Consider the following 26,222-nt stretch of genomic DNA (forward strand, 5'->3'; position numbering starts at 1 on the left):
TGCATACAAGTTCAGCACTGCCAGACTTTTGGCTTTCCTTCAACAAGGCCTGGACTTAGGCTTTTGTTTGGCCTCCCTCAAGGTTCATATATCTGTCTTCTCGGTGTGGTTTCAGAGAAAAATTGCGTCTCTTCCTGACGTTCATACTTTCACTCAGGGTGTTTTACGGATTCAGCCTCCCTATGTCCCTCCTGTGGCTCCATGGGATCTGTCTGTTGTTCTGAATGCCCTGCATGAGTCTCCATTTGAACCTCTTGACTCTGTGGACCTTAAATGCCTTACGCTAAAGGTAATTTTTCTGTTGGCTGTTGCCTCTGCTAGGAGGGTGTCGGACTTAGGCGCTTTGTCCTGTCGTCCACCCTTTCTGATTTTTCACCGTGACCGTACAGTTCTTGGAACTCGCCCTGGTTATCTACCCAAGTTGCTCTCATCTTTCCACCTTAATCAAGAGATTGTGGTTCCAACCTTTATCTCTCCTGGTTTGTCTTCCAAAGAGCGGTCTTTGGGTGTGCTATGGGATCTCCGTATATATGTGGAGAGGACTGCCTCCATCTGGAAGTCAGATTCTCTTTTTGTCCTTTTTGGTTTTCACAAACGTGGCTGGCCTGCAAATTAGCAAACTTTGGCCAGATGGATTAGAATGGTGATTACACAAGTTTATGCGCAGGCTGGTCTCCCAGCTCCTGCTGTTATTAAGGCCCATTCTACTCAGTCAGTTGGACCTTCTTGGGTGGCCCTCCGTGGCGCTTCCCTTGAACAATTGTGCAAGGCAGTTACGTGGTCCTCGGTGAACATGTTCATCAGGTTCTATGCCTTTGATACTTCCGCCTCCCAGGATGCTTCCTTTGGACGCCGGGTTCTTGTGCCCGCTACAGTGTGTCCCCTCCCATAAGGAAGTGCTTTAGGACATCCCCGATGTTATTCCCTGTGGAATACCAATGTACCCCGCTGCAGAAAAGGAGATTTAAGGTAGACTTACCATAGTTAAATCTTTCTGCGAGGTACACTGGATTCCACGGGGTGCTCACCCTGACACACTTCGCTTCTTTGGGTTTGTATGGCATTAGCCGCTGGTACCTTCTCCTGTCGTGAGAATGTGGTTCTGTGTGACTAACATCTACTGTCTCTTTTGCCTGCTACTGCATTGGACTGATTAACGAAACTGAGCTCCAGTGCCTGGAGGCGGGGCTATATTGGAGGCGGTGCAGTACATCCTGTGAACAGTCAAAGCTTTAGCCTGCTGGTACCGCGGTTAAATATCCAACTCTACACCCTGATGTCATTCCCTGTGGAATCCAGTGTACCTCGCAGAAAGATTTAACTATGGTAAGTCTACCATAAATCTCCTTTTACTTGCATTGTATGTGACTTATGCTAGCCTTGCTATCTGACTGCATATCTATCCCTACAAAATGTATTTTCAAAAAGCCCTGAGTACAGGTGTTCAGGGCTGTGGTACTTCACAATTACTTTGTGTTTTGTGAAGGTGGTCACATTTGCAATTGCTAAAGCTGTATATTTTGTGTGCTTAGCTTCTAGTTTTCCGGTTACAATGTCTTCCAAAGGCAAAGGTAACAAAGAGGATAATGCACCTGTGCTGGTTTCATGTAAGGCCTGTGCAGCAGCATTTTCTCCACAGGACCTTGTGCAGGACTGTTTGTGTGTTAAATGTGCCAAACCCACAACTGCTGCTTCAGCCAACCCCTGTGCAGGAACTACCCTGGGTGGCTTCTTTTCAACAGGTGTTAAAGCACATAGTGGACCGCTTGGCGCCTCATGCTTTGCCTTCTGATATGGGGGTTCCGCAGCAATTGGCTTGTGCATTGTAGGTACAGGGGTATCCTCCATGGATGAACTAATTTACATACTCAGACCGCATGGCGGCTGCCACTCAGCAGTTGTTGCAGACAGACTGTCCTCTACTGTTATCCTCAGTCTTCACAGCTGTCAGACTCTGTGGAGTCCTCAGAGGAAGGTTTCCCTCAGGTGAGGAGGATCGTAATTTCTCGTGGATGTGACGGTCGTGGATGCGCCTAAAACTTCCTTGTTTAAGTGTCAGGTGGTGATTAACCTTGCTAACATTCCATACATTACTGATGATGTCTGTTTTCTGTGGATCTGAACCAGTGTCTCAGAAGATACAGGTGCATTATACAGCAGTTCATCTGATACTGCAGGTAAAGGAGGCGGACACGTCAAGTCCATCAGGGTTCCACGCCAATGACGAAATGACAGCGACTGGTCCAGTTTCGGATGAGCTGGCCAGGCTCCGGTAGGCGGCCGACAGACACCCGAATACACAATATCGGGTATCAAACAATATTTGTTTTCCTATCCTTTCCCCGCAGAAGGCAGGAGATGGTATCAGAACCTCTCTAGGGTATACACCTCGGTGTATCGCCGGTCCATCAAGCCGCCGTTTTCCTGAGGCAACCTTGCTCAGGGATCCATTGACATATGCGGCAGCGCGGTTCTACCGTGTCCGGAGCAGGTAGGTTGGGGAACAATTGTCCTCTAGGTTACAGGATGTTTCGCATCAGGATCAATTGATACTTTGGTACAGGTCAGAATCACGATTCTGCTTTATGTTCTTTGGAGGTCTCCACGTCTGCAGACTTGGACCCTGCATCTTCGCTTGGGCTGTCTTAACCCGACGACCTCTGGGGCTGCGACAGTGACAGGTGAACATGAAATCCTACGGGGCAGATGGTTCTGGGGAAGGAACTTTCTGCAGGATTTCTTGAACCATTGGAGGTAAGTCCACTTTGCTTTCTCCTACTACTGCCCCAGCTCCAAGACAGACCTTTACTGGTCTTTCCTTTAGATTTTTCCGTGCCCTTTCAAGCTTTCGACACCACTCGGGCGATATCTCTGTCGCCAGGGGTTCTCAGGGTAAAAAGGCTGAAGCAGAGGTTCAACATCCTCGGTCCAGTCTGATTTTATGTCATCCTATACACCCATTACACAGACTTTCCTACCACCTGGAGGGTCCCAGGGTAGGCGCAGGTCGATGGGAGAAGGCTTGGGCGGTTACAACCGTCTCAGGAGTCCCTCGGCATGGGTCGGCCGATTTACGATGACAAGAGTCATACTGCAGGCTGCGCTCCATAGGTTTCTAACCGCAAAGGGTGTTGATCCCTGTTTTTCACATATCATTTGAATCAGGACAGTTCTCAGGCCTTAGTTTTCTTTTCACGTTCCGAAGCCAAGTGGCTCGGACAGGCCTATTCTGGCCTTACAATCCTTTTAGTCTGTGATTGCTAGTTTGAACAAGAAAGGGAGTTTTACGTGTCCCTTGTCTTCAGAGATGCCTGTTTACTGATTTCCGTTGGACAGGCTTTTCTCAGATTCGCATTACAGGATTCTCATTTTCACTGTCAGTCCTTTCCTCTCGGTCTCTCTTCCGCTCCCACAGAGTTTAGGAAGATCACAGAATAACTCTTTTTCAAGGGCAGTGGGTGACGTTGGTTCCCTAATGGGACAATTTACTGCTACTATCCCACTCTGTACATTAGGTGGCTTCTGAATATCCGGAGGATCCAGGAGCTTCTGATTCGACACAGATCCAATTTATGCTCCGCATAGACGTTTCTCAACACGGTCCGTCAGAGGATTTTTCCTTCCTCGGCACCAGGTACTCTATTCCTTCAGTCAAGTTGCGACGCAATGAGTGGTCGCCTCCATTCCTCTCTGAGCGGGGGACAACAATCTTCTTTCCAGGTCAAGCCACCAGGTCAGACTCCCGGGTGAGGGAACATTCCCCGGAGTTTTGTCAGCTGGTCCGCTGTGGGCGGAGATTTCGGATCGACCTCAGGGCGTTCTGACTGACTCTTTAACCCTTTATTACTCTCGGACGTGAGCTCTGGCAGCAGTAGCCGAGGAGGCCCTCAGGGCTCCGGGGAGTTTTCTGGTTATTCTATCCTGCCTCCTTTTCTATTTCTACCTCATGTTCAGTAACACAGGAGGGGATTATGCGTGCTAGTCCTCTCGGTGGCGCTGGTTGGGCCACGCATGACTTGAAGATACAGATACGCCTGTTGTCAGTAGAGGAGCCTTGGCTCCTACCTCGACTGGACTGTCTACTTCAACAGGCTCCTTTTTTCTCTTAGTTCAATCTTACACTGGTTTCGTTTACCCGTGTGACTGTTCACGAGACCTCAGAAGGGAGGAGTTCCCTAGTTCGGTTAGGCCTACTGGGCCCCGATTTCAGAAGTCTGTTACCTCTTCTCGCTTTTGCCACTGTTGAAAAACTTTATGGGACATAATAAGGATAAAAGGGGTTTTTCCCCCTTCTTTCAGTTACCATTCATCTTTGGTTTCTCTGGGAGGTTTTGCTCCGCTGCGCTTCAAACCACACTGACCGGAATTTTAGGTCTCTGCCTTTTTCGGTTTTCTTCCAAATGAGATTAGCCTAGCGGCCGTAAGTTCGGCCTCTTTTTCAGGGAGTACTCTATTGGCAACTCCCCTGGCTGAGCTTCGGCCTCAGCGGTCGTTTCTTCCAGAGGGGATGTCCATTTTTCATATAAATCTGACACTAGTGTTTTTCAGTCCTCTCTGAATGTTGTCAGGGCTCGCCAACTCTCTCTACAGAGGTATCAGGCTATTCGATGAAGTGTTTTTCTTCTTTGTTCTGTACGATGCTCCCGTACTAAATAGCCGGGGTCCCAGCATACGCTGGGCCGTTGGATACATCTGACCATCAGACAGTCTTCTTGGCGGTTACTAGGGAGCCTCCGTTTTCCATTTCAGCGCACTTTACGCGCATTGTAAGACCTTCGTGGGCGGCTGCCCGCGGGGTCTCCATGAATATTTTGTCGGACGGCTACTTGGTCGAACCGACATTCGTTTTGTCAAATTCTACAAGTTTGACACTTTTGCGGCCTCTGCATCACTGTTTGGCCGAGCAGTTTTTACAGGACTCTCAGCGCTTTCCCACCCGTTTTTGGGAGCTCTGGGACGTCCCCATTGTAACTACACTCCAGTGGATGAAGGAGAAATCAGGATTTTGGTACTTACCGATAAATCCCTTTCTCCGATTCCACAGGGACCACTGGACGCCCGCCCAGCGCTGTTCCTCCTTGTTTTTTGCTTAACGGTTTGCAGATCACCATATGACTGCTTGTTGAGTTCAGGCTAGCCTGGTTTTTGTCAGGTTCTGTTCCAGGTTTAGTTTGTGTTCTCCTGGTTTACAGGGCGTCGTTAACCTCCTCTACCTTAAGGTTTGTTTATTACAGCTCTCCTCGGGCACAGTTTTACGTAGACTGGCTTGGAGGGGAGATAGTAGGGGAGGAGCTAGCCACAGTGTGAGAATTTTAAAGTGCCAGCTCCCAGTTACTACCTACTATTTCCCCATTGTAACTACACTCCAGTGGCCCCTGTGGAATCGGAGAAAGGGATTTATCGGTAAGCACCAAAATCCTGATTTAAGCTCTGCCTTTTGCTGGAGACATTCTGTTCGGCGCAGAATTGGTTAAGATTGTGGCTACGCTGGCAGCTTCTAAGTCTGCTTTTTTGCCAACAGCATCTAACTTGAAAGCTGGGACATCTTCCTTTAGGAATTTTTGGTTTCAAGGCAAAGCGAAAAGGCAGGCTTTTTCACGGCAGGTTGTCTCCAGCAAGGCTGCTAAGTCATGGAATAAGCAAGCTTGGACAGCCAGACGCTCGACCGCCCCCCCCCCCCCCCCCCCCCCACCCCTTCCTAAGTAGGGGGATAAGCACTCCACCTGATGACACAGCAGGCCACCTCTTTGAGGGATCCCAGGGTTGGTGTCCGACTTATGCTATTCGCAGCCTCATTGCCCCAGTCAAGTACAGATGCCTGGGTGCGAGAATCAGTCTCTCATGGTTCTGCCCTCTCACCTGTGAGACGGCCACCACCCCTGCAGTTTTTTTGCACTAATCCTCCATCGGATCCAGGGGCAGCCATGGCACTCCAAAGAGCTGTTCAGTCTTTACTGAATATAGGGGTTATTATCCCTGTTCCCCGAGAACAACAGGTAAAGGGTTTTTAATCCCCCCCCCCCCCTTTTTCCTAGTAGGAAACGCAATGGGACCTACTGTATTGGCGTATTGTCAATCTGAAATCTCTGCAAGTTTTTGCGGGTGCCTAGATTCTGTATGGAAACACTACGGACAATTGCTCTGGCATCAGAGCCAGGGGACTTTATGGTATCAAACAAAAAAGGGGGGTTTTGGGTCCATACCAACTCAACATGTAAAAGATAACAAACCAATATAAGAACTGTCGAAATGTAGAATATAACAGTATTTCATTGGTGGTGCTCCCAAAGGTTTTGTAGACTTAGCCTACAATGGTATAGAGAGAAAAAGACAAATACTTTACTTGGGAGCACTCTTCTAAGATTATGATGAGAAATTGAAGATTGAATAATAATGGTAGAAAAAGGTGAAAGATTTTACTTAACTTTTTATTCTGTACGGTATATTAAGATATGTCAATATTACATTACCCAATATGGGGTTAGAAAATATAAAAAAATCTTGATTTAACCTGGTAACAAATATAAGTTGAAGATCGCATAAATGGTGAAAAGGGGTATAAGGCTCCTAAATTGATTCAGCTGATCAGTGATAAGTAGTTAAAGTGATCACTGGTTTAATAGTATGCTAGACAGTATGCTCAGTGATATCAAAAATGTAAGATGTAATTGCAGAAAGTTGATAGATTTAGGGTAGCTTTTTTCCAAATTATATATTGTCCATGGAACCTAGTATTCCTAGGTGGTTTCCCATCCAAGTATTGACTGGGCCTATCCTGCTTAGCTTCCGAGATTGGACAAGATCGGGTGTATTCAGGATAGTGTGACCGTGGGCAGATATTTAAGGAGGATAGAAGAAAAGAAATAGAACCCACTTCTGCTTTCTGTACTCAGAGTCCAAAAATACTAAGAAATCAATCCCATACCTATTCCAGATGAGAGTGTTGGAAAACTTTTAAGATAAGAAATAGTTCTGGTTGTTGGGTAGGCAATGGACTCCTACTGGTCAATAGGGTAGTGTGTCTGAATATGCTGTTATTGCCAACCAGATTGAAGGAAGTAAAGTCACCTCTGCTGTCTGTTGTGATGGCAAATGATATACTTGAATGTAGTTCATAATGGATTCTGTTTGGTAAACATAGCATGGCATGAACAAGCTCAGAAATATCACGTTGATAATATAGTATCAATGTATAAACATAATGTTAATAGAAAATATGGGCATCCTGGATATAGTAGATATCAATGAGAGGGAGGAAAGGGGATGGTTAGGTCATAATGCGGAGCATGTGCAATCATCTGCTGGGGGGAGTATGTACTGTAGTTACCAATTCCTGAGCATACAGCATTACAAGCAGCATTTACTTGTCTTCTGTAGCCCCTTGTAGTGATCCCGATCCTCTGAGTACACGGCCGCCCATTCCGGAAGGGGCGATGTCGCGATGACTTCACTACTGATGTACGTTTCACCGTTGGGCTTGTTCACAAAATACTTTATGGTATCCCTGGATATTCGGGATGCCTACCTACATGTCCCTATAGCACCTGTTCATCAGAGATTTTCTCTGCTTTACTGTTCTGCAACAGCATTACTAGTTTCAGGCAATACCTTTTGGGCTGGCTACGGCTCCACGGGTATTTACTAAGTGGATGGCGGTTATGGCAGCTCAGCTGCATCCTCAAGGGATCAGGGTGCTCCCATATTTGGACGACTTGTTGCTCCTGGCACAATTCGCGGGAGGTTTTGCAGCGACATCTTCGAATTACCTTAGCCTTTCTACAAACTCACAGGTGGTTGATCAATTGGGAAAAGTCCTCCCTTGTCCCTTCACAACTGATGTTGCATCTAGGGTCTCCCTTGGATTTGCAGAAACTGAGGCTTTTCCTGCCAGTGGACAAAGTTGCCAGACTGCAGTCAAGGGTCTGGAACATCTGATCCTTTCCAAGGGGAACAGGCAGTATCGCCAGATTAAGGCTCAGACGATGGTACTGTCACTGGAGGCTCATTTGTCTCTCACCTTGTGGCTACAGACGTCACACTTGGACAAAGGACGGCCATTTTGGATTCCAGATTGGGTGATCCTCACCACCGCAGTAACTGGTCCACGCGTCTTTCAGGGAAAGTTGCTTGCCAATGAACCTTGGGCGGTCTACAGAGCTCTTGCTCAGGATCTCCTCCAGGGCAGGCCTGTTCAGCTTCAGTCCAACAACGCCACCACAGTTGCCTATCTAAACCATCAATGGCTCACCTTCCAGCCATCTCAGCCTTATTTCTGCAGGAATTCTCAACTGGGAAGCAGACTTCCTCAGTTAGCAGGACCTCCACAATGGCGAGTAGGCTCTGCACCCCAAAGTGTTCTACAAGTCCGGGTTGGGTATGCGTTACAGCTGTTCTCGCCACAGGGTCTATTCCCACTCTCTGGGTGTCGTGGACATCCATGAGTGGGAATAGTCCCTGCTAGTCGGCATGCTGACTGTCGGGATTTAGAGTGGGGCGGTATGTAGCCCTCTGTAATATGACCAACTACATCCCATTCCAGAACCTGGTAAACAGATGGTGGTCTGCCGAATGTAGACCTGATGGCCTCTCGTCACAATCACAAGGTCCCAATCTATGGATCCAAGGCCAGAGATCCACAGGCAGCCTTTGTGGACGCTCTAGCAGTATGGTGGATCTTCCATCTGGGATATCTGCTTCCTCCAGTATCACTGTTACACAGAGTTCTTGCAAGTTCAAGCGGGAAGGAGGCACCGTGATACTGATAGCTCCTGCATGGCCGAGGTGTCATTGGTTTGCAGACGGACAAATTTTGGAGATCTGCATCGGGACCTTGCTCGACTGTCTTTGACGGCTTGGCTCTTGAGTCATCAGTCCTCAGAGCTAAGGGATTCTCCGATGCAGTGATACAGACAATGATGTGGGCTCGTAAACCATCTTCAGCCCGCATCTATTACCAGATTTGGCACGCTTATTTTCAGTGGTATGCACCTAGGCGCTATGACCCTCGTGCTTTTTGGATCTCCAGGGTACTGGCCTTTCTGCACGCAGGGTTGGACCTTGGTCTTCGCTTAGCATCCCTGAAAGTACAAATTCTGCACGATCAGTGTGGTTTCACCAAAAGATCACTCCGCTACCAGATGTGCGTACATTTTTCAAGGAATACTCCATATCCACCCTCCCTTTGTTCATCCAGTGGCCCCTTGAAATTTATCTCCGGTCCTGTAAGACTTCCCCATTTGAGCCTTTAGAGTCAGTGGACCTTAAGTGGCTGTCTGCAAACGTGCTATTTGTCCTGGCCATTGCCTTTGCGAGAAGGGTGTCTGATTTGGAAGCGCTTTCCTGTTTTCTTTCCATCAAGCCTGGACAGTTCTCCAGACCAAAGTGGGTCACCTTCCTAAGGTGGTGTCCAAGTTGCATCTAAATACGAAGATAGTGGTTCCAGCCTTTCAGTCCTCAGATGTGTCAGCTGGAGATGCCTTATTGGATGTGGTTCGTGAACTAAGGATTTACGTGGAATGTACCAGATTGATCAGGAAAAATAAGATTTTTCTCACCGGTAAATCTATTTCTCGTAGTCCGTAGTGGATGCTGGGGACTCCGTAAGGACCATGGGGAATAGACGGGCTCCGCAGGAGACTGGGCACTCTAAGAAAGATTTGGTACTACTGGTGTGCACTGGCTCCTCCCTCTATGCCCCTCCTCCAGACCTCAGTTAAGGAAACTGTGCCCGGAAGAGCTGACATTACAAGGAAAGGATTTTGGAATCCAGGGTAAGACTCATACCAGCCACACCAATCACACCGTATAACTTGTGATAAACTTACCCAGTTAACAGTATGAACAAACAACAGAGCATCAACCAATGGATGCCAATATAACATAACCCTTTATTAAGCAATAACTATATACACGTATTGCAGAAAGTCCGCACTTGGGACGGGCGCCCAGCATCCACTACGGACTACGAGAAATAGATTTACCGGTGAGTAAAATCTTATTTTCTCTAACGTCCTAGTGGATGCTGGGGACTCCGTAAGGACCATGGGGATTATACCAAAGCTCCCAAACGGGCGGGATAGTGCGGATGACTCTGCAGCACCGAATGGGCAAACACAAGGTCCTCCTCAGCCAGGGTATCAAACTTGTAGAATTTTGCAAATGTGTTTGAACCCGACCAAGTAGCAGCTCGGCAAAGCTGTAATGCCGAGACCCCTCGGGCAGCCGCCCAAGAAGAGCCCACCTTCCTTGTGGAATGGGCTTTCACTGATTTTGGATGCGGCAATCCAGCCGCCGAATGAGCCTGCTGAATCGTGTTACAGATCCAGCGAGCAATAGTTTGCTTTGAAGCAGGAGCACCCAGTTTGTTGGATGCATACAGGATAAACAGCGAGTCAGTCTTCCTGACTCCAGCCGTTCTGGTTACATAAATCTTCAAAGCCCGGACTACGTCAAGCAATTTGGAATCCTCCAAGTCACAAGTAGGCACCACAATAGGTTGGTTCAAATGAAAAGATGACACCACCTTTGGCAGAAATTGCGGACGAGTCCGCAATTCTGCCCTGCCATCTGGAAAACCAGATAGGGGCTTTTACATGACAAAGCCGCCAATTCTGACACACGCCTAGCCGAAGCTAAGGCCAACAGCATGACCACTTTCCACGTGAGATACTTTAGCTCCACAGTCTTAAGTGGCTCAAACCAGTGGGATTTCAGGAAACCCAACACCACGTTAAGATCCCAAGGTGCCACTGGTGGCACAAAAGGGGGCTGAATATGCAGCACTCCCTTAAACGTCTGAACCTCAGGCAGTGAAGCCAGTTCTTTTTGAAAGAAAATGGATAGGGCCGAAATCTGGACCTTTATGGACCCTAATTTTAGGCCCATAGTCACTCCTGACTGTAGGAAGTGCAGGAATCTACCCAGCTGGAATTCCTCTGTAGGGCCTTCCTGGCCTCACACCAAGCAACATATTTTCGCCATATACGGTGATAATGCTTTGCTGTCACGTCCTTCCTAGCCTTTATCAGCGTAGGAATAACTTCATCCGGAATGCCTTTTTCCGCTAGGATCCGGCGTTCAACCGCCATGCCGTCAAACGCAGCCGCGGTAAGTCTTGGAACAGACAGGGCCCTTGTTGCAACAGGTCCTGTCTGAGAGGCAGAGGCCATGGGTCCTCTGTGAGCATTTCTTGCAGTTCCGGGTACCAAGTCCTTCATGGCCAATCCGGAACAATGAGTATTGTTCTCACTCCTCTTTTTCTTACAATTCTCAGCACCTTTGGTATGAGAGGAAGAGGACGAAACACATAGACCGACTGAAACACCCACGGTGTTACTAGTGCGTCCACAGCTATCGCCTGAGGGTCCCTTGACCTGGCGCAATACCATTTTAGCTTTTTGTCGAGGCGGGACGCCAACATGTCCACCTGTGGCAGTTCCCGTCGATTTCAATCTGCGTGAAGACTTCTTGGTGAAGTCCCCACTCTCCCGGGTGGAGGTCGTGCCTGCTGAGGAAGTCTGCTTCCCAGTTGTCCACTCCCGGAATGAACACTGCTGACAGTGTGCTTACGTGATTCTCCGCCCAGCGAAGAATTCTGGTGGCTTCTACCATCGCCACCCTGCTCCTTGTGCCGCCTTGGCGGTTTACATGAGCCACTGCGGTGATCTTGTCTGACTGGATCAGAACCCGTTGGTCGCGAAGCAGGGTCTCCGCTTGACTTAGGGCGTTGTACATGGCCCTTAGTTCCAGGATATTGATGTGAAGGCAAGTCTCCTGCCTTGACCACAGCCCTTGGAAATTTCTTCCCTGTGTGACTGCCCCCCACCCTCGGAGGCTTGCATCCGTGGTCACCAGGACCCAGTCCTGAATGCCGAATCTGCGACCTTCGAGAAGGTGAGCACTCTGCAGTCACCACAGGAGAGATACCCTTGCTCTGGGGGATAGGGTGATTAACCGATGCATCCGAAGATGTGATCCGGACCACTTGTCCAGTAAGTCCCATTGGAAGGTATGGAACCGGCCGAAGGGAATGGCCTCGTATGATGCCACCCTCCTTCCCAGGACTCGAGTGCAGTGATGCACTGACACCTGTTTTAGTTTTAATAGATTCCTGACCAGTGTCACGAGCTCCTGAGCTCTCTCTATCGGGAGATGAACCTTTTTCTGGTCTGTGTCTAGGATCATGCCTAGGAGAGGCAGATGAGCTGTAAAAACCAACTGCGACTTTGGAATATATAGAATCCAGCCGTGTTGCCGTTTCACTTCCGGAGAAAGCGATACGCTGTTCAGCAACTGCTCTCTTGATCTCGCTTTTATGAGGAGATCGTCCAAGTACGTGATAAGTGACACCTTGCTTCCGCAGGAGCACCATCATTTCCGCCATTACCTTGGTGAATATTCTCAAGGCCGTGGAGAGACCAAACGGCAACGTTTGAAATTGGTAATGACCATCCCGTACCGCAATTCTAAGGTACGCCTGATGAGGTGGATAAATGGGGACATGAAGGAATGCATCCTTTATGTCCCGAGTCACCATAAAATCTCCCCCTTTCAGGCTTGCAATCACCGCTCTTAGCGATTCCAACTTGAACCCTTTCAGGTATATGTTCAGGGATTTTAAAATCAATATGGGTGCGACCGAACCGTCTGGTTTCGGGACTACAACATGGTCGAATAATAACCCCCTCCTTGTTGAAGGAGGGGAACCTTGACCACCACCTGTTGAAGATACAATTTATGAATTGCAGTTAACACTGTTTCCCTCTCGTGGGGGGAAGCCGGCAGGGCCGTCGGTGAGGGGGCATCCTCTCAAAGTCCAGCTTGTATCCCTGAGACACAATATCTATTGCCCAGGGATCTAACAGGGAGTGAACCCACTTGTGGCTGAACTTACGAAGGCGTGCCCCCACCGGGCCTAGCTCCGCCTGTGGAGCCCCAGCGACATGCGGTGGATTTTTGTAGAGGCCGGGGAGGACTTCTGTTCCTGGGAACTAGCTGTGTTGTGCAGCTTCTTTCCTCTGCCCCCGCCTCTGTCAAGAAAGGACGCACCTCGGACTTTCTTGTTTCTTTATTCGAAAGGCTGCATTTGATAATGTCGTGCTTTCCTAGGCTGTGCAGGAATATAAGGCAAAATATCAGAATTACCAGCTATAGCTGTGGAGACCAGGTCCGAGAACCCTTCTCCACACAATCCTCAGCCTTCCACATGCCTCTTAAGTCGGCATCATCTGTCCATTGCATATTCTACAGGACACGTCAAGCAGAAATCGACATAGCTTTGACTCTAGGACCCAGTATACTCATGTCTCTTTGGGCATGTTTAATAAATAGAGAGATATATATATATATATATATATCTCTCTATCACTTAAGACCGCATCTTTAATATATATATATATTTCTATATATACATATATCTCTATATGCATACTAGGGTCTCAATCTCTGCTGATAAGGTACCTGTCCACGCTGCCACAGCGCTATAAACCCATGCCGACACAATCGCCGGTCTGAGTAGTATACTAGAATGTGCACGCTATCTGCAGGATCCCTGAGAATAGCTAGTGCTACCTTCTGGGCAAACGGGACACCCTAGGGGAAGATTCCCATCACATCCTGGCCCTAGTGGGGAAAGGATACTGCTTGAGAATTCTTTGTGGGAAGCTGCAGTCTCTTGTCTGGAGTTTCCCGCTCTTTTTCCTCATGAGAGGAGGAAAATTTACCTCAGCTTTCTTCCCCTTAACATGTGTACCCTTGCGTCAGGGACAAATGAGTCATCAGTGATATGCAAATCATCTTTATTACAATAATCATATATTGAATACCTTTCAGCCATCTTGGCTGTAACTTTGCATTATCGTAGTCGACACTGGAGTCAAACTCCGTGTCGATATCAGTGTTTATAATTTTGGATAGTGAGCATTGTGAGACTCTGAAGGTCTCTGTGACATAGGGACGGACAAGGGTAGATTTCCTGTCTGTTCTCTAATCTTTTGTGCAATAAATTCACCTCGGCTCTTACACATATCCAAACAGGTGTCGGCGTTGTCGACGGAGACACCCTCTCACACACATATTTGCTCTATCTCCTCCTTAGGGGAGCCTTTTACCTCAGACATGTCGACACACACATACCGACACACCACACACACACAGGGGATGCTCTCTTTGAAGACAGTTCCCCCACAAGGCCCTTTGGAGAGACAGAGAGTATGCCAGCACACACTCCAGCGCTATATGACCCAGGAATCACACAGTAACTTAGTGTTAACCCAGTAGCTGCTGTATATATTGTTTTTACGCCAAATTTATGTGCCCCCCCTCTCTTTTACACCCTATCTATCGTGCAGGGGAGAGCCTGGGGAGTTTCCTCTCAGCGGAGCTGTGGAGAGAAAATGGCGCTGGTGAGTGCTGAGGAAGAAGGCCCCGCCCCCTCAGCGGCGGGCTTCTCCCGCGATTTTGTGTAAAATTAATTGCGGGGGCTCATGCATATAACAGTGTCCAACTGTATATATGCTGCTTTTGCCAGGAGGTACTTAATTGCTGCCCAGGGCGCCCCCCCCTGCACCCTGCACCCTACAGTGACCGGAGTGTGTGGGTGTAATGCGGGAGCAATGGCGCACAGCTGCAGTGCTGTGCGCTACCTCATGTGAAGACAGGAGTCTTCTGCCGCCGATTTCGATGTCTTCTTGCTTCTGCCGGCTTCTGTCTTCTGGCTCTGCGAGGGGGACGGCGGCGCGGCCTCTGGAACGGACGACAAGGTCAGGTCCTGTGTTCGATCCCTCTGGAGCTAATGGTGTCCAGTAGCCTAAGAAGCGCAACCTAGCCGCAGTTAGTAGGTTTGCTTCTCTCCCCTCAGTCCCTCGTAGCAGAGAGTCTGTTGCCAGCAGAAGCTCTCTGAAAATAAAAAACCTAACTAAAATACTTTCTTATTAGCAAGCTCAGGAGAGCCCACTAAAAGCACCCAGCTCTGGCCGGGCACAGATTCTAACTGAGGTCTGGAGGAGGGGCATAGAGGGAGGTGCCAGTGCACACCGGTAGTACTAAATCTTTCTTAGAGTGCCCAGTCTCCTGCGGAGCCCGTCTATTCCCCATGATCCTTACGGAGTCCCCAGCATCCACTAGGACGTTAGAGAAACAGATTTTCTCTTTATCCTGTATGGACTCCATAAGCGAGGTTGGCCAGCTAGTAATCAAATGCAGTCCAGGTGGCTTCGCATGACTGTTGCATAGGCTTACATTTGAGCTGATCTTCCTGTTACGGATACAGTTTCTGCTCATTCTACACATTCAGTAAGTCCCTCATGGTCTGCTTGCCGAGGCATTTCTGCTGAACAATTCTCCAAGGCAGCTACGTGGCCTTCTATTAACATGTTCCTGAGGTTTTATGCCTTTGATACCGTTACCTCTCAGGATGCTTCCTTTGGGTGTCGGATTCTCCTGTCTACTCAGGAGTGTCCCCACCCTAAGGGGAAACTGCTTTAGGACATCCCCCAATGTTAGGACTGTGGATCACTATGGACCCTGATGAAGCAAATAAGAGATATGGTAAACTTACAATGGTTAACTTTTTCTTCGAGGTCCATAGGATCCACAGGGCGCCGACCCTGACGCACCTGTCTTGGGGGGAATATTTTTACTTTTTTCCCTTTTTGATTTTCCTCTCATGTGGGAGAATGTGTCTTGTATGTTCAAGTCTTTTTTTTTTTTTTATCGCCTGAAATCCTGCTCCTGCCTTGTGCTTGTTAACAAAACTGGCTTCCCTAAGCAGGGGGTGGGGTATATGCAGAGGAGGACTGGAACATCCTGGGAGCAAAAAGCTTAACTATGTGAGGCCCAGTCAACTCCTATCACCTACATCCCAGTGTAAGGACTGTGGATCCTGTGGACCTCAAAGAAAAAGCGTTAACCATGGTAAGTCTACCATAACTCTTATTTTTCTGGTCTGGAAAACCACAACATTCTAAGTGTAATATTAAAGGGAATTGGGATGCAGAACATACAGCAGTGAGTTTGCTCTCAAGAAGCGCAACTTTAACAACCGAATGGTCTTCAGTGAGAGGTACAACATTCCCCATTTTAATGTTACATGTGGAAGGATATGGTCACCTGAGACTGCCACTAACCCTACCATACATAAGAAATTTACTGTTCCCAAATGTGGCTCTTGCAACTTAAATAACGTGAATCCCAGCAAGTGGAAATCTTTAATGTACATTACAAGAGGTTTTTTTTTTTTTTTTTGTTTCTTTTGTATGAAAAAGTTACGTGTTTGCTGTGGTTTGTCTAAAGCTTCCATTTGAAAGCTAACTTGGGAAGTGAAGTCATGGGTTGCATTATTATTGCAGTGTGCGTACATATGGTAGGGCTTAGCATTTGGAAATGAGGATGGACTGCTGTTTAAAGTATGGTTACAATTATATACCGTATATGTCTCCTCATAAATTATCAAACACAGATTTACAGTGCACCAAGCACAACAAACAATGTTCACAGGAACGATTGAAGTTTGAATATATTGAGTTGCTTCATTACTGTATAACAAATGGATGCAATATAGTAATGTACAGATTCTGTATAAGTAGTAGTCTTATTGCATGCTGGATTGTAAGCTCCACTGGGGCAGGGACCGATGTGAATGGGCAAATAGTCTCTGTAAATCGCTGCGGAATATGTGTGTGCTATATAAATAACTGGAGAGAATGAAACGTGTAGTGCCCATGCACTGTGATAATGGGCAGTCTCTGCTCTACAGAAGATGGTGCATGCTTTGACATTTTTATAACCTTAGGGTCATTAACTATTTCTAGCTTTGTTTAGCCTATATAATGGAATACTGAAATTCTAACTCTGAATGTATGCACTGAATAGGTAGAATATAGTAAAGGACTTCTCTGAGATACTGTATAGCCTATATGTGTTTAAAAATGATAACTGGATAATACCTAAAGAAAGGCACTATTCAGTTTGTAATGACCACTGTTTCTATTGTAACTTGTCTCCTAAAGAAAGAAGCATGATAGTCCATGGTATATATTTTTACCAAAACCGTTTTACTAGATTAATTCAGATTTTTTCAAAATACAGATTTACAGATGGACAATGTCTAATTCACTTAATATGACACATTACAATTAGGACGCTTTAGTATATTTACGTGTGTGTGTATATAGGTAGTGTCCTTACTGCCAGATACTATTTTTAATATGCTTTCAATGTTTTATGTGTGTTTCTAGCTTTGAGGCTGCAGTTGCCTCTCTTTGGTGAAGAGGTTTGTCTGTCGGTGGATCAAATTATTATGACCATCAGGCGATTTTGAGCCTGATGAGATGGACACAATGCCGATGTTCCATGTTACTGTGCGATTATTAGCGGACTGCGCATGTGCCGTGATCACATTGTGCATCCGTCAAGGTGCTGCTGCGATCCCGCTGAAACCATCTGGGGGTGTTAACAGGGAGTGGTGGCAAAAAGGCAGGCGTGTCATGGCAGTTTTCAGGGCGTATATCTTCAGTCAGTTGTGAATGTTTACGTACAAAAACATTGCGCCTGCGTCGGCAGTCTGCGTATCCATATCATTTATGTACAGAATTTACTGGCATTGTTTACACATGGATGAATGATCTTCATGTCTGCGTCCAGGTTTATTATAATTTGTTGCTACTGTTTAGCGTTGTATAAACTGCAAAAAAAGAATAGGAACTTATTATAAAGTGGATGAAAAATGTATGGCATTAACTCAGGCTGCCATACTGAAAATCCACCCATGGGTGGGCATTGTAAATGTTCTACCACATGTTTTGTTAGAAACTGAATTGAACACGCTAACTCTCCCCCACACCCCTATTCCACCTTTCTTGCAGATGTGCATTTGGAATTAGAAGAAAGATTAGCCAAATTTATGAAAACAGAAGAAGCTATTTTGTATTCCTATGGTTTTGCAACCATTGCTAGTGCTATACCAGCTTACTCAAAGAGAGGAGACATTGTATTTGTGTAAGTACTATTACTCACAAAAGTAGTTGCATATTACCTCTTACTGCTCTTCACTATTCCCCCCCCCCACTTTAGCTAGCACTGTGTGGGTCTGTTCACCCTCCTCCTGCTTGCTACATTTCCCTCACCCCCGCCATTGCTAGATCTGACCCCCCCCCCCCCTCTTGTTAGCTCTGCCCTTCCCCTTGGCCTACTTGCTCTCCCTCCCATCATCTTGCTTGCTCTGCACCGCTTCCCTTTTTATTGCCTTGTACTTTCTTTTTATTTTAGTGGCAATCCTGTATAATCTGTATGTATGTTTGGTACAATGTATGCTAGTAAGTTCAGTGTGTGAATTGCAATATAAATAAGCTGTACACACTTAAGCACACTGAACTTTAAAGCATATAGGAGTTGAGCTGAAAACTCCAATAAGCCCTGGCAACCAGTATGCCTAAATTTGTAATTCGGAAGAACGCTGCATCTCTGAAAGTTGTCTAAGCTTGTACTGCTGTCAGGGCCGCGCAACACATTCAGCAAAGTATGCCAAGCAGGGAGGCGCCAGGCTTGGGAGCCTGATACCTTGCTGCTGTCCGCTGTTGCTGCTGACTGCCATTGTGACTGTCAAACTGTATGACAGGCAGCGTTAAGTGCAGCTCTTCCTTTGTGAGATCCCTCACTCCCTCCTCTTTCCTCCCTGCTGCACCTGTCAAGCTGTATGACAGGCAGCAGCAGTGTGAAGCATGGGTCTTCCTGTGTCAGCTCCCTCCACTCTGCACCTGTCAAGCTGTATGACTGGCAGCAGCGTTGGCAGCGTGAAGCTTCTGTCTCCAGTTCTCCTCTCCCATCCACCCCTCTCCTTCCCACTGCAGCTGTATGACAGGCAGCAGTGGCAGGCACTTCAGTCTTCAGCACTGCACTACTGTGGGCATTATTTGTATAAGCGACATTACTATGGGCATTATGTGTATAAGGGGAACTTACTACTGTGGGCATTATGTGTATAAGTGGCACTCATGTGGGCATTATGTGTAAGGGGCACTACTACTGTGGCCATAATGTGTATAAGGGGCACTACTTTGCGGTTTATTGTGTATAATGGGCAATACGTGCAGTGTAATGTAAATAAGATTGTGCTACTATGTGCCGTAATTTGAATTGGTACTATTGTGTGGCCACACCCCTTCCTTGTGAGACCTCGCCCCTCATTTGCAACGCACGTCTTTGGCATGTGCTGTCCCTTTAAGTATGGGGGGAGGTACTGGCCTTGACTGCAGTGTCCATGTTTTGTTTTTTGTTATTTGTCATTCTCTGTAACCTTACAGTACAGAATATACTTTTATTAGTCAAGTGCAGCTGTGTTGCTCTGGGGCAAAATTATTATTTTTATTTAGATTTGAGTGAAACCATGTGTGCAGATCTTACAGACTAACTCCCAAACCTATTTTAATATACACGGATAATGATCCAGTGCTTGGAGAGAATTGAACCAGTGGGAGCAGGGGACTGCCAAAAAACCTTTAACTTCTACAGTTTTAATATGTTTTACTAGAAGAGCCCAACTGTGAGTTCAGGGTGCAAAGTTTGATCTGTATATTTTCAGATTTGTTCTTTTTATAAAACTGATTGAGCTTTGAGTTCTAGCTGACATCACCTTGGTCCTTAGCAGTGTAACATTCCATAGTAGATGATGTGAGGAAACCAAAGCAACTACTCATTTAAACAAGCCATATACCAAACTTACTAGTCATGTGGAAGGGAAGGGTTGTGGCTGTGTTTTATTTACAATGTACTCTCCCTCCACTTTTTATTTATTAAAATATTTTCTATTCTTTGCCCCTACAACCTGTGTAATTGCTGGCAAGACAATTACACAACTCTGCCTCCTCATGTAGAAGAGATTATATTTTGCCAGTGTTGTAAATTTGTGATTCCTGTTTCCAGGGATGAAGCTGCATGCTTCGCCATTCAGAAAGGGTTGCAGGCTTCCCGAAGCAGCATCAAGTACTTTAAACACAATGATATGAATGACTTGGAGCAACTGTTGAAAGAACAGGAACTTGAAGACCAAAAGGTGACTGATTTATTGGAAGTATTAACTATTAAAATGCCCAAAATACAAATTTGAGCATTTTGTGCTTAGTTAGAATAATTAAAAACCAACGAGAATGCGCCAATTCAATCTGTTGTAGGTTTTAATCCAAATAATGTTTAGACATATACATCAATGATACCGGCCAGCATCACATAAACATTACAAGACACACACTAAAAAAACACAAAATAAGCATATATTAAAAGCTCCTTTAAAACAATGTTCTCACACTAACCATGCATTTATATTCTTTTTTTTAAATTCAATAGTTTTTTATTGGTTTTTACAATGTTTTAACATTTAAACATTGCCTAGGGCAAGCATAACATACTTACAACAGCTAGACTATAACACTTAAACAAGTAACAACAACATGCTACGGTATTGCAGAGAGAGCATAGTGTGATGTGGTATTAAATATCTCATTCAGAATCATAAATAGCAATAGAGCAGTGGTGATCCAGAATTCCTATATATTAGACCCACATTGTATTATCTTTTATCACGATATCATCGTGCCTTTGGATCCGGCCGGCCACGGGCCACTCACCCCAGAGAACTCACACAAAGACCACTCATATCGGGCAGTTAAATAGATCTAGGGTTCAGCAGTATTCATCCTTGAAGCGAAATAGCGAGAGCTCATCCACCTTCCCCATATAGCAATAAACTTTTTTTCCGCATTCCTGGCCAGATATACGAATTTTTCATGTGCAACAGTAGTATTAACCAGAGCAATCCAGGATTGTGGCGCCGGGGCTTCATTAGCCATCCATAATCTGGCTATGCAAACCTTGGCCAGAGCACTGAGGTTTATAACATATCGTCGACTGGGCGGGTCTAGAGTTTCCTCATCTATAGTTGCCAATATGCAAGAGATAGGTGTAAGTACGGTAGAGGGGATACCCGTAACAACTATGGCACGTATAACCTCCTCCCAAAACTTCGACACCAGAGGGCATATCCATATCATATGCCAAAAGTCTGCTCCCATAGTGCCGCATTTGGGACATTTTGAGCTGTGGGATCCCCCTATATGTGACAATCGCAGAGGTGACATATATACCCTGTGCAGCACGAACAACTGAATTTGTTGATATCGGACAGATGATGTTGAAAGCCGGCTCGATCCCAGGGCACCCTCCCATATCTCATCCGACACTGGACCTAGGTCAGATTCCCACTTGGTCTTAAGGGAGCTAAGGGGGTCTATATGATGCATTTGAAGTAACCGGCCATATATTTTGGATACTAAGTGACCGGGTCCCACTGTCTGCAACAGCAATTTGACCGGAGAATCAGTAAGCGCCGGCGGGCCATCGGGGAATTGGGCAGACACCGCATGTCTCAATTGAAGGAAGCGATAAAAATACGCTGAGGGGACGTTAAATTCCTGTTGAATCTGCTGGAAAGATCTAAAAAACCCATCAATATACAAGTGTCCCAGTGAAGTCACCCCCCATGGTTCCCACACCTCCCTGACTTGAAGCTGACACAACTCTGGCAATCCATATTTATTGTCCAGGGGAGTGTCAGGGTCAATGCCCTGTCCTTGCAATATCCGATGCGCCAGTCTCCAAACAGTAATATATTGTTTAAAGAGTGGTAGTGCCGATACTTTGACACTTCCACAGAGAAGCAGTCTCAGTGGTGAACCACCTGGGTATTCCTGCAATACCAGCTGAGAATGCAAACTTGAAGTGTCAGATTCATTAACCCATTCCCATAGATGTGCTAGTTGTGCTGCAAAATAATAAAGACGAAAGTTGGGAAGAGCCAGCCCCCCTGAGGTTTTGGGCCTAGTCAGAGTATTAAGTTTCAACCGTGCCCGTTTACTAGCCCAAACCAGAGAGGACATCAAGCCATCTATCTGTTTGAAAGTTTTCTGGGGTATGTATATTGGGGATTGTTGAAGTATGTATAGGAGTTTGGGTTGAAAAACCATTTTTACCAGATTAACCCTCCCTGTAGCCGTCAGGGGCAATTTCCCCCAGACCTTCACCTTATTGCGAAGGTAAGATATTTGCGGTGTAATATTAAGGGAAGTAAATTTATGAGGGTCATTGGATACCCATATGCCCAGATACTTAAAGGAATTCACCCATCTTAGCGGGAGAACAACCAATGGGGAGGCAGGGACCTCACCTTGAAGCGGAATAATGGAGGATTTCTCCCAATTGATCAGGAGCCCTGAGTAACATCCGAACTTATTAATAATATCTAAAATCTTAGGCATAGACTCAGCATAGCGATCCACAAATAGCAGGATATCATCGGCATAAAGAGCTATTTTCTCCTCCCTGGTGCCCACGGTGTATCCAATAATCTCAGGGTTCGCTCGCAGAAGACATGCAAGGGGTTCAATGGCTATAGCAAACAGGGTAGGGGACAATGGGCATCCCTGACGAGTGCCTCTGGACAACGGAAAGGAATGTGACACAAAGCCATTCACCGTCACTCTAGCCAGGGGAGAGGAATACATCAGGCGGACAAATTTGATAAAGTTAGGGCCTATACCAAACTTGCGCATGACCCTCCACAAGTACTCCCACTCCACGGAGTCAAAGGCCTTAGCGGCGTCTAGTGATACTACTATGGATGAGGGTGCCTCACGGGGGACCTGTAGATGGGTAAATAATCGTCTGAGATTAATGGATGTTGATTTATTGGGCATAAATCCTGTCTGATCTGGGTGTATGATCTGTGTAATTACCTTATTTAATCTACATGCCAGGATTTTGGCCAGAATTTTGATATCGGTCGGTAGAAGGGAGATAGGTCTATAAGAATCAACCTTCCTATGGTCCTTATCGGGCTTCGGAAGGACAATAATCAATGCCTCCGCCATAGATAATGGGAGGGATTCCTGTGTGAATATTTGACTATATAGCTCAAGCAATTGGGGACAAAAAAATCTAAATGGCGCCTATATAGCTCAGACGGTATGCCATCGGGCCCTGAAGCCTTCCCATTGGGGGCAGCACTGATCGCATCCGCAATCTCCTCCGGCGAAATAGGTGCCTCGAGGAAGTCATGCGCCTCACCAGTCAGCAAGGGAAGCTGTATAGTCTGTAAATATTCGTCTAATTGCATCGGGGTACAGTCCAGTTTAGAGCTATATAAACGTCTATAGTACGACACGAATTCCGACGCAATCTGTGGGGTCTGCACTACAGTGGTACCGTCTGAGGCCTCTATTTCAACCACGGTATTAGCGGATCTCTCACCTCGTGCCAAAGAGGCTAAATATGATCCCGGCCTATCCCCGGAGGCGTAGAAGGTGTGAGAGGAGAAGAGGAGTCTATGCTGAGTCTTTTCCATTAGACATTCCTTCCATTCCCCCTGCGCTGTCAACCATGCAGATTTGGAACTATCCAAGCAATCCTGTAAGTATTTTACCTCTGCAGCAACACTCAAGGTCTCTAGCTCGGACTCCCGGTGCCTGAAAAAGGTTTTTAAATTAGCCACTCGTTTAATTAGGGTTCCCCGCAAAAAGGCCTTGAACGCATCCCATAAATTAGAGATAGGTTGCCCAGCCTTATTTATCTCAAAAAATTCCCGCCACGCAGTCACCAAATCGGAGCCATCTCCCATATGTACTAGCCAAAACGGGTTAAACTTCCACACTGCCTGGCCTCTAGAGCAGCCAAAGTCCAGGGTCAATGTTAAAGGGGAGTGGTCCGATATACCCCTAGTCTCATATTTGCTATCCTGGACCCTAGGAATCAGATCGTTCGAGAGAAGGGCCAGGTCAATCCTAGAGAACGAGGAGTGGGAATGTGAGAAGCATGAATATTGTTTAGCAGATGGGTGTCTCAGTCTCCAGGGATCAACCAGGCCCAGTCCCGACACAACCTCAGCAAAATCATTTCTACCAGAGTGTGGACCAGAGGGATTGGTGGAGAATCTATCCATCGCTTTATCTAAAACATTGTTGAAATCCCCCACACAAACCACGGGTATACCCGGTGACGAGGCCATAAATCCTGCAACCCTTTTTAGGACATCGGAGGAGTACGGGGGGGGCACATATACGGACAGCAAAAGCAGAGGGGTACAGTGGATTTTACACTTTAAAAACACATATCTTCCCCATGGGTCCGTTTGTACTGACTCCAGTACAAAGGGAACTGCCTTCTTTATAAGGATAGAGACCCCCCGAGAGGCAGAAGTGTGTGTGGAATGGAATGCCCACCCTACCCAAGGTCTTTTAAGGGCAAGGGTCTTGCTGCCCACCAGGTGGGTCTCCATAAGACATATCACATCAGCGGCATATTGCTTAATTTGTCTAAGCACAAGGGATCTCTTGATCTTGTCATTGAGTCCCCTTACATTCCATGACACCAACCTAAGTCCAACCATGAGGGGTCGTTTTGATAATAAGAGAGGCTACAGCCAGCAGCCAGCCAGATCCATCTACTCTGTATACAAGAACAAGGCACCACCGCTCAATGAGTAGATTCGTAAGCCACACACACTCAAATTTCGACCATCCATACCAGAAACAACCATAGCCTACAACTTCCCCCCTCCCCCCACCCTGTATACTACTCCCAACCTGCAGCATACTTGGATCCCTGAACCTAATACCGGCTCAAGCCCAGAGCACACACCTTGTTATACCCTGGGTGGAGCCAGAAATACAATAGCCCTAAGAAAGAGAAAACAAAACACAAACAAAACAAAACTTCCCCAGCCTGTAGACTGATTCGCCCCCATAGGATAGAAAAAGAGGCGAGATATACAAAGTCACCCCCCGGGACTTAAGATCAAATATAATCAGGTATATTCGGACCGCCGATATATCCCTCCTCTCCCCCGGCCCCCCACCCGACATATCCCAGCATTATTTATATAGTAATTGCCTGTATGAGAAGAATAACAAGACAGAAAATCAGGTAAGTAATTAACCCCCCTACCACCCTCATATCCTCAGGGAACAGCATAGATAGTTAAACATTTTCCCCCACATCCTGTATCACTCCAGTAGATATGCATATAATCTTATCCTGTACATAAAATCTTTTGCCACACAGTCACAGGAATTAATCACTCATCAGCATGGGCCCGTCTCGCCGGGAAGCGTCTATCCAGCCACATCATCGCCTCACGAGGAGCCTCAAAAAACTTGGTCTCCCCATCAGCTACCACTCGTAATCGTGATGGAAAGAGCATGGCGTATGGCAGTTCAAGTTCCCGGAGTCTCCGCTTAACAGGCAGAAACTGAGCTCTATCTTTCTGCACCTCCACCGCAAAATCTGGGAAGACCGATATTGGCGACCCGTTCCATTTTAGGGGGCCTTTCGTGCGAGCAAGTTTCAGAACAGTGTCCCGGTCGCGGAAGTGAAGGAACTTGGCGATGAAGGTACGAGGCGGGGCCCCCGGAGGCAACGGGCGCATCGGAACTCTATGAGCTCGTTCTATGGTGAAATGCGGCGAGAATTCATCGGGTCCAAATGCCTTCCGAAGCCACGCCTCTAGAAATTCCTCAGGAGATGAGCCCTCCTCCTTCTCGGGCAGACCGATGAAACGGACATTGTTGCGACGTAGGCGTCCCTCCATATCCGTTAGTTTTTTGCGCACATCAGTCATTTGAGACTCCAAAGTGTCAGTACGCCGCCCCAGCGGAGTGACAGTATCCTCGACATTGGAGATACGGGTTTCGGCCTCACCCACCCTCTCTCTCACCCGTTGTAGGTCCTGATGTATAATGGAGAGATCAGACTGCACCTGCCCAATTTTATCAGCCAAGCGGGCCTCGCTTGCTGTCACGGCGTCCAACACTTTTTGTAACGCAGCATCGGGTGGTTCTGATGAGGCAGAGCTGTATGCAGGAGAAGGGGGCGAAGACCCATCTTGTGTAGTTTCCCTCCGCTGTTGTTGGGGACCGGGGTTGCGGATAAACTTTTCCATTGCGCCTGCCGCCGCGTTTTGTTGACGGCCTTTCACCATTTTGGATAACACGATGCCACCGTATATGACCGATTATAATCAAAGCAGTGCAGGCAAGTGGGCCTATGTGAGGGCCAATAGACGCAGGACGGATATATATATATAAAAGGACCAGTGTTCCTGACAGTGTGGCACTATAGATTTGGAAGTTATGGTCAGGATCAGGGGATCAAGCGATTTCCCACCTGTATAAACGAGGCAG

At 46.8% G+C, this 26,222-nt stretch overlaps 1 protein-coding gene and 1 pseudogene across 1 annotated transcript in view; one reads left to right on the forward strand and one right to left on the reverse strand.

The window, feature by feature from the left end:
• The window catches only part of SPTLC1 (serine palmitoyltransferase long chain base subunit 1), a 198,946-nt gene that overhangs the window by 118,409 nt on the left and 54,315 nt on the right, over positions 1-26,222 (forward strand). The window contains exons 6-7 of the mRNA XM_063913669.1: positions 17,862-17,994; positions 19,918-20,047. Of these exons, the coding sequence (XP_063769739.1) occupies positions 17,862-17,994; positions 19,918-20,047 (263 nt within the window). The remainder of the gene's footprint in view (positions 1-17,861; positions 17,995-19,917; positions 20,048-26,222) is intronic.
• Positions 6,717-6,834, reverse strand: LOC134949494 (5S ribosomal RNA; annotated as a pseudogene).

Source organism: Pseudophryne corroboree, chromosome 1 (genome assembly GCF_028390025.1).
Source record: "Pseudophryne corroboree isolate aPseCor3 chromosome 1, aPseCor3.hap2, whole genome shotgun sequence".
Taxonomy (NCBI): domain Eukaryota; kingdom Metazoa; phylum Chordata; class Amphibia; order Anura; family Myobatrachidae; genus Pseudophryne; species Pseudophryne corroboree.